Source organism: Stenella coeruleoalba (assembly GCF_951394435.1).
Source record: "Stenella coeruleoalba genome assembly, chromosome: 1".
Lineage (NCBI taxonomy): Eukaryota > Metazoa > Chordata > Mammalia > Artiodactyla > Delphinidae > Stenella > Stenella coeruleoalba.
This window is the reverse complement of record NC_137169.1, coordinates 162,709,462-162,722,416: the sequence shown is the minus strand read 5'-3', so window position 1 is coordinate 162,722,416 and position 12,955 is coordinate 162,709,462. Positions and strand designations below refer to the sequence as shown.

General features: G+C 50.0%; 1 protein-coding gene across 1 annotated transcript; it reads left to right on the top strand.

The window, feature by feature from the left end:
* Positions 1-387: 387 nt before the first annotated feature.
* Positions 388-9,215, top strand: PIGR (polymeric immunoglobulin receptor; the record flags this gene model as incomplete). Its single annotated transcript, XM_079931032.1, has 10 exons — positions 388-430; positions 1,159-1,503; positions 2,245-2,895; positions 4,091-4,423; positions 4,988-5,311; positions 6,218-6,392; positions 6,785-6,903; positions 7,540-7,671; positions 7,795-7,853; positions 8,886-9,215. The coding sequence occupies 10 exons, from the start codon at positions 388-390 to the stop codon at positions 8,979-8,981; spliced, it is 2,277 nt and encodes a 758-aa protein (XP_079787158.1). The 3' UTR covers positions 8,982-9,215.
* Positions 9,216-12,955: the final 3,740 nt, after the last annotated feature.

Here is a 12,955-nt window from a genome sequence, read left to right as displayed (position 1 = left end):
TCCGGTGAGCTGTTCCTGAGCTGTAACGGATCTTGCCCAGGACCGTGACCCCCGGACAGGGATAGAGAGGAAATGACCCATGTGCGTGTCCCTACCCCAAAGGAACTTTGCAGCTTAGTTGAGAAGATGAAAATCTACTTATACCTATTAAGGAACAAAGAAGCATTGTTGATAACGGGACTTTGAACTGTAATGGGAAAGGTGGAGCCATTCATTCTTCCACAGGTTTTATGTCGGTTACTGGAGATACAAAATCAAACAGGTGTTGCAGGAACTCGGTCAGCTAGTCTTGGAAGACAAAGGCACTCCATCACCTCATGCTATTGTCTTTCAGCAACCACTCAAGAAGGCGGCCTGTGTGGCACAGCCCCACGGGATCCTCCAGCGATGTCGCGCCTCTTCTTCGCCTGCCTGCTGGCTGTCTTCCCAGGTGCGTCGGCCAGGTCCCAGCCCACCCCCATCCCAGACCCAGTTCCCTGGGGGCTCTGAAATCAGGCCCGTCCCCAAGGATGTCCTTTGCAAAGCCTGCACTCCCTTGAGGAGTAACCGCACAGACGATGCAGAGAGGCCACGTCTGAAAATGGATTGGTGAGCCAGCGCTGGGGATAGGGAACAGAAATGGCGCTCCCACATTTGAAGGTCAGGGGTCTGGTGAAGGATCTTCACTGGGAATAAAGAAAATAAGACCTTGACCTTGAACGAAGCATCACTATGAGTTGCTTTGTTTGGGGGTTTTGGGGAAATGACTTATCCTTGTGGCTCTTAATATTTTTATCTGGAAAAAAAAAAGAAAGTAATCTGTAAAGCGTTTTCAGAAATATAAGGAAATAACAGATAACAAAGGAAATAACGTAGCACCCCACGAGGGTGGTTTAAAAAAATATATATATATACACACACACAAGGGATATCACTAAATAAGTTTGTGATTCCGTTTTCCTTAAAATGGTTATCATTAATGAATTACGATTAAAATGTAAGAATTGTTCAACAGTTTGGCAATTTAGCAATTGCCTAGCTGTAGCACATGGTAATTAATCCACAGAAGGCACATGTCTTGGGAGGAAACGTTCATGTCCTCGGCGTGGGCTGTCTGGATCCTCTCAGCGGGCTTTACCCTCCTGCAGCCTCGGAAAGCCTCTGTCTCTGTCCCCACAGTGGTCTCCATGAAGAGTCCCATATTCGGTCCTCAGGAGGTGAGCAGTGTGGAAGGCAGCTCAGTGTCTATCAAGTGCTACTACCCTGCCACCTCCGTCAACCGGCATACCCGTAAGTACTGGTGCCGGCAGGGAGCCAGGGGCCGCTGCATTACCCTCATCTCCTCAGAGGGCTACGTCTCCAAGGACTATGAGGGCAGAGCCAACCTCACCAACTTCCCAGAGAGCGGCACATTTGTGATGAACATCGGCCATCTCACTCGGAATGACTCGGGGCTCTACAAGTGTGGTCTGGGCATTAGCAGCCGAGGCCTATCCTTTGATGTGAGCCTGGAAGTCAGTCAAGGTAAGGATCCAGGTGCCTTAGACTTCTGGGGAAAAGTGAGAGGGAATCATCCCAGGAGCAACAGGAAGGCCTGAGGAAGGATCTCCTGAGAGGGCATGGGGAAGGCTATGGGTCCATCTGGAGGAAAGGACTTTGCATAATAGAACATGGAAACAAGACAGACGGGACCTACTTGGTGGTGGGGTGCGGGGGCACTTTTCTAGGTCTTCAGGGCCTGAAACATTTAAGGTTTTACTAAGGCTCTAACTTAGAAGAGCATGAGGAGGACAGCGTCTCTCATTAGATTTGTTGCAGGAGGGACAAGAGGTCCATGAGCAGGGAGAGATTCATAGGGTTCCTTAAATTCTTGCTATTAGAGCACCCTTCAGATCAAGACCTTGGGTCACCAGAAGGCTTCTTTTAAAATATATTTTCTAACCTGAGATCCATTAGTCCATCAAAACTCTCAGCGTAAATAAAATGATCAGTTCTTGCCCAAAGTCCACAAGACTGGATGTAATAAGTGATACAGGTGTAAGTATCAAGACAGAATAGAGGAGGGAGAGACGAGTGCCAGCTTGGGAAGCCTTCATAGAGGAGGCAGCAGTAAAGTTGGGCCTTGGTAGATATTCCGACAGTGTCCCTCTGGAAAAGAGGGCACTCCAGGTGACAGGCACACCCAGCCCTCAAGGGGAACATTGAGTAGTCCTATTGTTGCAAGAAAGCAAAATCACAACTTACCCCCCACCCCTCATTCTGCAGCTCCTGGGCAGATAAATGGCGTCCACGTCTACACAGCAGAACTGGGCAGAAAAGTGACCATCAACTGCCCTTTCAGGGCTGTGAATTCTGAGAAGAAGAAATCTGTGTGCAAGAAGACAGGCCAGAGCTGCGTGCTAGTCACCGACTCTACTGGGTATGTGAGCCCCAGCTACAGCAACAGAGTACATCTCAATATTCAGGGTACCAACGAATTAGCGTTCAGCGTTGAAATCAATCACATCCAGCTCAACGATGCTGGGATGTACGTCTGCCAGGCTGGGGATGATGCCAACGCCGACAAGAGCAATGCTGACCTCCAAGTGCTGAAGCCCAAGCGTGAGCTGATTTATGGAGACCTGAGGGGCTCAGTGACCTTTGACTGTATCGTGGGCCCCGAGAAGGCAAATGTGGCCCAATTTCTGTGCCAGGTAAAAAATGCGGAAGCTTGCAGTGTGATCTTCAACACGCTGGGGAAGAAGGCTCAGGACTTTGAGGGCAGGATCCTGTTCACTATCAAGGATGACGGCTTCAGAGTGCTTGTCACCAGCCTGAGGAAAGAGGATGCGGGGCTCTACCTGTGCGGAGCCAACCCAGATGGTGAGCCTCAGGAAGGCTGGCCCACCCAGGCCTGGCAACTCTTCGTCAATGAAGGTGAGACCTGAGAGTGGGGAGAGGGAAGAGGTGGGCAGTCTGGCAGGGGAGAGCCTCACTCGCTCCCTGTGAGTCTATTTAATCTCCGTCAGTCAGCTGACAATAGCTGCTCACTGACGAGCCCTGGATCAGATGTTCTGTGGGCAGCTGTACACGAGAGCTATACGACATAGCCTTTGCCTTGTGTGATCTCCTAACTCTTCTTCTCTGTTATCAAAGGCCTTTGATGGCCGTCCCTGATCAATAGGAATGAGAGGAGTGAAGCTCCTGATTGAGACCCGACCTGTAGATTGCCTGGGTTTCAGGGAGTCATGGTGAGGACATAACACGGAGGCTACCTGACCCTCGAGCACTATGGCATCTCATCCTTCACACTCAGATGGAAGAAGTCTTGACTTACGTTGGTCGCAAAGCTTTCCCAGGAAGGCAATGCCCCAGCTTCTAAAATCTCCCCTCTAACATCTCTTAGGGTTATTTGTTATTCAGCAGGTTAAATCTTTGCTTCTTCTCACCCTGGAGCACTCCACACAGAGTTACCCTCATGAGACACAGTGAACCAGTACTTGAAGTTCATGGTCACTGCCCTTGTGACTTTCCTGTAAGGGGCTCACATTCCCTGTACATCATTTCTCCATCTAGCTCGGTCCTCACCACATCCCTCAGCATCTTCAGTCATCTGGGGTTCTCATGAAATCTCAACTTTAGCTTCTTGGAGAGAAGCCATGCTTCTTCTCTTGGACATGGCCCTCAGTCGGGGTGCTCAACAATTAAACTTATCTGTGCTACATAGTGTATATTTTAAATCATACTGTTCTAATACATTTTCTTAATTTGGAGAAAAAACATCTGGCCCTTTTGTGGGACAAGTTAATAAACAGACAAAAACTTACCTAGGGGGAGATTTTGTAAGAAGCCTAAGGAGAAAGGCTAATAGTTTCTCTTTAAACCCCTTCCATTCTCTGCTCAGAATAAGGTGGGGGAAGGAATCAAGGTCGCCAGACCAGTGGGGAAGTCTCCTGGAGGCTGGGTGAAGGCTCCAGTGCTGGGCTCTGTGACATTAGGAAAATCTTTTTCACTTTCTCAGGAGGGTGAGGTGATTGGTCTAAATGTCACTCTCTACCCTGGCCGAGCCCACGGGGAAGAGGCTGCCCAGACCGCATTGCTTCTTCCTTCCCATCCCTGTCTGTGCTTCTAGAGACCATGATTCCCCCAAGTCAGCCTGTGGTGAAAGGAGTGGTGGGAGGCTCCGTGGCCGTGTCCTGTGCCTACAACCCGAAGGACACAGGCAGCCTGAAGTACTGGTGTCGCTGGGAAGACACTCAGGGTGGCCACTGCCCGAATCTGGTGGAGAGCAAGGGGCTGGTCAAGGAGCAGTACGAGGGCAGGCTCGCACTGTACGAGGAGCCAGGCAATGGCACCTACACCGTCATCCTCAACCAGCTCACCACCCAGGACGCCGGCTTCTACTGGTGTTTGACAAGCGGCGATACTCGCTGGATGTCCACGGTGGAGCTCAAGGTTGTGGAAGGTAATTGCTGCACTGGGGCAAGAGGGAAGGCAGGCAGCCCCAGGTACCCCTCCAGTCAGCAGCAGTAACACCCCTCAACCACTCTGCCTCCCACCTTCCCCCACCTCCATGCTGATGGAGAGAGCCCACCTGCTCATACCTGTATCAAGCACCCATCCCCGTCCCGTTCACACCTGTAACAAACCCTTTCCTGCCCCACACTCTTCAAACTACCACACCTCCAGCGATCAAGAGTATCGGCTTCTTTTACAGTATATACGGCGTCAGCGGAGTAGAGTATGGCTGTCTTGAGTCTAGGAGAGCAGATAACAACGAGGAAAGCAAATTGAAGTCATTAGCAAGGTCTATGGTCTGTGATAGACTAGAGTGACTCACGGTGGTCACCAATAATCTATTATAGACACATAATTACAAGTGCTTTTGTGTTCAGTATAGTGTGTTTATTTACCATGCTGTCCAAAGAGGAAATAGGCTGTGGACAAAGCACCCCCCTAGTCCCCCCGTCACTTTTCTGCAGCATCACCAGCGCCGACTTCTGTGCCTATTTCTCCCTCCCTGCTCCAGGAGAACCAAGCCTCAAGGTACCCAAGAATGTCAAGGCTTGGCTGGGAGAGACCCTCAAGATCTCCTGCCACTTCCCCTGCAAATTCTACTCCTATGAGAAGTACTGGTGTAAGTGGAGCAACAAAGGCTGCAGGACCCTGCCCAGCCAGGATGAAGGCCCCAGCCAGGCCTTTGTGAACTGCGACCAGAAGAGCCAGGTCGTGTCCCTGAACCTGACCTCCGTCACCAGCGAGGACGAAGGCTGGTACTGGTGCGGAGTGAAGGAGGGCCACAAATACGGAGAGACCGTGGCTGTCTATGTGGCGGTGGAGAAGAGGGTGAAGGGTGAGTCTCCGAGGGCCATGCCCACGTACCCTGGGACCCCACAGAAAGCTGCCTAAGAGCATCTCCATCAGGGGTGGCCCCTAGGGTTGGCTATAAGAGGCGGGGGTGGGGAGGGGGGTAGATTATGCCCCCACCTGGTCTAATTTAGCCTTCCAGAAAGGGCATCCCAATAAATATACAAACTAATTAAAAATAGTGGATTTGCCATTTAACCTCAGTTTCAAGACAAGTCCCATAGTTGCTCCTTCAGGCCACTTTGAAGCCCTTTCTATACAGAGAGATCTTCTTCTATATGTAGAAATGTCAAAGTCACTGTTATATGCGTCATACTCTGCCAAAGTCTGCTCAAAAGAGGGCCAGATAACCTTCATGTACAAGGTCTGATAAAGAAAATCGGGGCAATATCTTCTAATAAGTTTGCATTTCAAGCCTCTTTTTAAAATATCACATGAAATGTTTTATCCCTAATGAAGGTATTTTTAGTCCCTCCAGAAATCCGATTATGTCAGCATCCAGTTGGTCAGGCTCACTGAGGGAGCCCTAACCAAGCTATCACCAGGGGGCAGCACTATGGCGCCCAGCCCTGTAGTCAAGAGGCCCTGGGCAGGGTTTCAAAGCTGTGAAAAATCTCCCTGTCCACAAATGATGGGTCAGCCCTTATGCATACCTGGATCTAATGACACGGAACCCTGCAAATGGAAGTGAATTTGCTATGAATGAGACCGAGGTCATCTGTGACAAGCTACTGAAGACCACCAGTCCTGTTTCTAGTGTCCTTCGAGACCCTATCCTAACAGTCTTGAAATCTCACCCTGACCCTGGGGTTCCTAATGAAGTCCCACTCCTCAGACTCCCTAAACTCAAGGACAGAAAGAACCATAATCCAGCCCCCTCTGCTCTCTCCAGGGTCCCAGGATACCAGTCGAGTGAATGCTGCTCCTGGTGAGGAGGCGATAGAGCCGAGGGCCAGGGAGACTGAGAACAAAGTCATTCAGGGTCCCAGCCTTTTTTCAGAGAAAAGAGCAGCGAACGATGTCGGAGGTCCAGCTGGTGGGAGCGGAGCACCTGCAGATCCCGGCAGGTGAGGAGGGATTTGGGGATCCCCACCCGGAGAACATTCTGGAGACCGAGGACCTGAGGTTGGTCCACCAGGCCCAAGGAGGAGAGCCTGTCCGCTTCTTGACAGCGGAGGCAGCCCTCACTGCCTCGGTCTGTGCTCTCTGCCCTTCTCCCGCGACCAGTGCGGTGTTCACCATTCAGTTCAATTTGCCAGTCCGGGGATGCAGGCAAGGCCCGGTCCTCAGCTTTGTCCTGTCTAGGAGGGCTTCTTAGAAGAACAGAGCTCGGGCGGCTGTATCAGGAGGACGCAGTGGATTAACCAGGAAGGAAGAACTGGCTGGAGACAACCGGCCAGCACCTCCTGGGATCCCCAGTGTCCCTTGCAGGGACTAACTAAATTAATGCTCCCTCCAGCTCTGCAGGACAAGGTGGGAGCTCCAAAGCGCTGATCACCCTGGTGCCCCTGGCCCTGGTGCTGGCTGCAGGGGCCGTAGCGATTGCAGTGGTCAGAGCCCGACACAGGAAGAATGTCGGTGAGTCCCGGGGTGCTCCCTGCCCCCCACCTCCAACACTGAGCCTCAGTCCTGGCTCAGAGGCGCTGAGGGGAGTTGCCATGATTTGTTTCCTTTTATCAGCTCAAAGGAAGGGTCCAGGAAAGTGAGGTGGGGAATAATAAACCCATACATGCTCAAAACTTACAGTAAGTGCTGTGGTCCAAATGCCGTCATCTCTGCTGGAAGTCCATCTTCAATTGCTGCGGGTCTAAGTTCAGAGGCATAGCTGCTGGGGAGAGGAGGGCAGGGTGCTGGGAAACCTGGGCTTCCAGCCTGGTGTGAGGACCAGTCAGCTGTGTGACTCGGGGTGTCCCAGTTTCATACCTCTGGTTTCCTCACGGCTCAAGACAGGGCTAAGAATAAACATCTCTGAGGACAAAACAAGGTCCTGGGCATTGCAAGTTTGCAGAGTGATGAAGAGAGGTCAGCGACTGTTGAGTCTAGATTGTCTGTGAAAAGGGACTGGGGAGGAGACTCGGGTCACTTCTAATCTGCCTTGGGTCCTAGTCAGAGACGAGCAGCAAAGAACTTGCCCCCCTTCAGCTCTCCTGTGGGGCTCCCTCGGGGACGCCCCGGTCCCCATCTCTACACCAACTCCTCTTTGCCCCCGGACAGACCGGATTTCAATCAGAAGCTACAGGACGGACATTAGCATGTCAGACTTTGAGAACTCCAGGGATTTTGGAGCCCATGACAACATGGGAGCCTCTCCAGACACTCAGGAGACAACTCTCGGAGGAAAAGACGGTACATCCCTCACTCAAGGGAATGCCCAGTCCCTGGGGAACAAGAATTAGCCCTGACTCCGCATCTGGGATGGGAATAGGAGGCCGGGGAGGGCTGACCCACCCACCCCTGCTCTTCACACAGAGTTCGCCACCACTACCGAGGATGCCGTGGAGAAGGAAGAACCCAAGAAGGCGAAAAGGGTGAGAGCAAGGAGGGAGAAGGAGGCCTCACGTGGGTGACGAGGAAATGCAGCATGAGGGACTGCAGTTAGACATCAGGAGAAACCACCTCAGAGTGGGGCTGGTGCCAGAGTAGGGAAGGGGGTGTAAACAGTATTTGGAAAGTGCATCTTTCTGGTTGTGGTGTTGACCTGGCTGAGGCCCAGGCAGGAGGTAAGCTGCGTTTATAGGCTGTAAACTGGCAGGAGGGAGGGAGACGGCAGTGGGGGGGAGGGGGCAGGGGGAGTGGTTGGCAGGGGATGAGGAAGGCAAATGCATTAAAGATTCAGCCACAGGGTGGGCAGGTCAAATGTCAAACGCTGGCCATGGGACCCATAGACTCAGGTCACCACCCTCGCTTGAGGGTTTGCGGGGACCAGCATTTTCCCTGGGCCCGGAAGACATTTGCTCATGGGAGGTACTGTTAGTCACTAGAGGCCCCTTCCCACCCCAACCAAGTGCCATGTTACTTGAAATCCTGCCTGCCTTTGGGTCACATGTTACCCTCTCCTCGTACTTCCCTGATCCCAAGGCACTAACGCTTGTTATCATATCTACTCTCCCTGGCGGCAGCAGAGATCCCAGCACTGGGAACAATTAGGGGAATGAGTCAGTCCTGGAGACAGCCTTCCCCTCCAGCCTGGTGTTGTGTCTCTGAACTGGTAGAGAAAGAAAAATGTAAACCTTGTAGCAGACGCCAACCTAGGCCACCTTGGCCGTGACTGGGGGCAGGGCTTCCGGGGACGGGCCCAGGCAACAGAGATGGTTCCACTCCATGTGTTGGAAGGAGGTAGTGAGACAGAGGGAGATATTTTTAGAAGCTGCAACTTTCCATTTCTCAAAATTAGTCCCTCTTGGTGAGCACAGTGGCTGGAATGAGAACAGTGGGTGAACAGTCTTGGGTTGTTTAGGCCAAGATTATGAATTTAGGATACTTAGTGCATCCCCCCCCCTCCGACCCCCACTCTCTGAGCCAACGCCCCAAACACTGACCCCTCTCCTGTTGCCCCCTAGTCATCCAAGGAGGAAGCCGACATGGCCTTCACCACCTACCTGCTCCAGACCAACAACATGGCCGCTGCCACCCAGAACGGCCCCAGAGAAGCCTAGACAGAGCCCTGGTTGCACCCATCCCTCTGCACGTGGCAATCACGTTCTGAATCACGTTGATCCTCAGGGCCCTCAGCTCCGGGCCTCCACTCCCTGCACTCACACCCCACCTAGGCTTTTCCTACCTGTCCTCAGAGGGTATGTTGGTCCCTTCTCGGTGGCATCCAAGCCTGGCTTACTTGTTCCTGTTGGGGGTGAGGTGACGTGAGGCATTCCCACCTACAGTTTATTCCTAATGAAAGAACTAAGGTGTGGAAGGAGAATTAAGATCTAAGGGGACCTCTCAGAAAGAAAAGGGACCACAGTGGGTGGAGAGACAATTTCAGAAAGCCACTCAGGGCTTCTCTGCACCCTTGTTTTGGGATGTCAGTGGGATTCTCCCTTCCACTCCATCCCCGAGTCTCCCAATCCCCCACTCCCTTCCATCTTCTCTTCTTCTTTCCCTCATTAAAAATACGCATTTGGATATTCACTAGATTCCATGTGCTCTGCTAGACACCGGGACACGTAGGCCACAAACCCGGCTAGCAACCTTTCTAAAAACATCACTGAATCCCTGGAAGCCACAGCATCTCTGTGTATTTACACTCACTAAAATCCTCATCAGGTATTCTCACCTCTGCCTATATTGGGAGAAACCATAAAAGGTCTGGAGTCCTGAGGCCTTGGGGATTATGTAACATGGGCATACATACAAGGAATCAAAAACACATTCTTACCATTTTCCAGGTGAGAAAATTGAGGTCCTAAGAGGTGAAGAATTTTGTCCAAGGGCAAAAAATGAGATACACTAGTGTCAAAGCTAGATTTCGCATCTCCTGTCTCCATACAAGAGCCTCTGCTCTCCTGATGGAGACAGAATTCTACAGGAAGGAGGAAGAGGAGGAGAAAAATGTAAATAGCGACTTTCGCAAGCCCCACCTCAGGGAAGACACCCCTTTCCCTTTTTGTCACTCACAGAGACCTAATCGTGTAAGAGAATGGTCAAACATTCATAACCCCTGTATTTGAAGAGTTCTGAGTGAAAGGGGAGAAAAGAGGGGGTTTGATGGTGCCAGGGAGGGGCTGATCTCCAAAGAGCTAAGGTTTTAAGGTCTTTTTCCCTCTAAGCTCTGCACTTCAACTAGCACCTACAAGCTGGGACTTGCTAACAAATCAAAAATGTGAATTAATTAATAATTAAAGACAGTGATTGCCACCAAGGAGGCTCAGACTGCATTTGTCCCCCATACCACTTGTTTCCCAGGCAACCCTTTCAGAGCAGTTTGCTGTAGTCTCACTTTTAGACACCCCAGGACATGTATCTAAACCAGAGTTCCCCCACCTCCAATGCTGGGCTGAGGGAGGCTAGGGGACAGCTTGCAAGTGGGACCAAGATTCTCTTCAATAAGAGAACACTTTGGGGCCTACACCAGTGGTCAAGATGCCAAAGCTCTGTAATGAAAGACTCTCTATGATGGAATAAACTGAAAGCAGATATAACCAGTGCTCCGCTTAGGCATTAAAAAACGTCTTGGTACAGCATCCATGGAACACCTGACCTTAAATCTCATACCTCCCTGGGGTATCCTCTGAGATCAAGAGGCTATTAATCAAAACTCAAGTAACCAAACGAATAGACCCCTTCCATAGACTAGAGGCTAATTAGATGATGAGTTAGGTTTTAGAATAGTTGACCCAAAGCCTCTTGGGGGACAGTGATTAGGTAAAGGACCCCCTCGTCTCCTAAGGCCATTCCTAGGTTCTGCTAAACGTTGCCATATCTTATAAGTTTCCGTGCCACCCCTAGACTCTTCTTCAGGGTGTCAGTGTGTAGAGAGTTCTCTCTTGGAGAGAGTTCTTCCTGGCCGTCTAGCCCACCTGATGTGGGATAGAACCTATGTTTCTATCCGGGCCTTGAACATAATGCTTTCCATGCTATGTGCTTCCCCAGTCTGGATCGCAAAGCATTGCAGGAGAACCAAAACTACAAGGTATGTTAGAACCCATCACTGTTTTACCCTCAGGAAGCTGCTCCCTGACCCACCAAAGAGTCATGCCTGGGGCAGAAGAATTAAGATACAGCTTCTGTGTTAATGCAACAACCTACAAGCCAGTCCTGAACTTAGGCAGTCTATCCCAGTCCCTAGAATCAAAGGCCAAGAAATGTCACTAAAGCTGCAATCTTGTATTATTCTTAACTGACATTGTCAATAGATGATAGCAAGTTTAGTAATATGACCTGCCCCAAATCCACCTGCTCCGCATGCAGCATGTTGGACAGAAAAACCCTCCTATGAATAAGGAAGCTGGTCTATAGCCTAAATGGGATCTCTAATAAGTTAAAAAGTCACCAATTTGCGGGAGTATATTAATTTCCTAGGGCTACTCTAGGAAGTACCACAAACTGGGTGGTTTAAAATGACCGTAATTTATTTTTTCACCATTCAGGAGTTTAGAAGTCTGAAATCAAGGTGTCAGCAGGGTCGGTCCATGTCAGCAGGGAATATCTGTTCATGTCTCTCTCCTGGCTTCTTGTAGTTGCCAGCAATCCTTGGCTTGTAGACGCATCACATGCATCAACAAGGATGCATCACATCCTGGGCTTGCCTCCATCATCGCATGGCCTTCTCCCTGTGGGTTGCCCTGTGTCTTCACATGCTTTCTTATAAGGACACCAGTCATTGGGTGGAGGACCCACTCTAATCCAGTTTGACCCCATCTTAATGAATTACATCTGCAAAGTTACTGTTTTTAAACAAGGTCATGTTCTGAGGTTCCAGGTGGACATGAATTTTGGAGGGACACTATTCAGCCCAATATAGGGGAGTAACAATCAACTGTGAGGTTGATAATGATAAATCAGATAACAAGGATTAGTATCCAGCAACCATGCAGAGAACTAGTTCAATATTTCTGATGGCAAGAAAACCTTCCTCAAGTTCTTGAATTATCTTGATTTTTTTCTTTTTAAAAATCCATTATGTAACAATGATTACACATTACTAAGACCCAGTAGTGGTTGAGAAGCTGTTTATAGCAGTTGATTTTTGTTTGCAAAGCTAAATATGTATATATATATATATATATATATATATATATATATATATATATATATATATATTTGTCCAAGACTTTCCCAAGACTCAGGACGGGTCATCTCTCCTAAAAACAGCAGACAGCAGAGAGGACCTGACTATGATATGGTCTGTGAAGCTTGTCCCCAAGGCAGAGAAACAAGTAGGGCTCCCCATCCCCAAGCTTCTCTGAAGTAACTCTACGATGGAGCCTGTACAATAAAAAATTATGAGATCATCTCAGAAAGACTACACATCTAGACAGGGGCACACCGAGAGAGAAGATATAAAACTAAGATCAGCGGTCCCCAGCTGGACAGGAAGCTGAAGCGGGAAGGGAAGGAAGATAGTAGAGCTGTAAAATTCAAGGAGTTCTAGAAGCTTGTAAACCTCTCCTAAGGCTGATAAAGAAATGGGTGGCCAATCCACCCTCACTAGAGCCAAAAGTCTTTGTTTAAGTGTATGAAGCTGAATATTCTAAAATCTAGGTCTTTGCGGACAAATCACATTAAAATTCATCCAAAATTTCCACATATTTGGGTTCTAACCTTAGAACACCAACAGGAACATGACCATATTCAGGAAAGAAATTTTACCCAAACTCCACCATTTCTTGTAGCAGAAAGTCACGAGTCTGTTTACCATAAAGGTTAACCTTCCCAAAGGCCCATTCCTGGGGAGCAGCTCCCTCTGGGGCGGGCAAGCCTGTGATCGAAGTTCTCAGAAAGAGGAAACTGCAGGATGCCTGAGCCAGGTGCCTCTACCTGGGCGGGCTCCCCAGTGAGTCCAGGGGGCAGGGGACTCTCACGGTCTGTCTTTGGGGAGAGCAGTGCTGGGTCATAGTGAGGGCCACCCAAGGATCTCAGCCCTCTGTCTGGAAAGGTCAGGAGATGGCTCTTCAGAGCCTGGCCAAGGGGA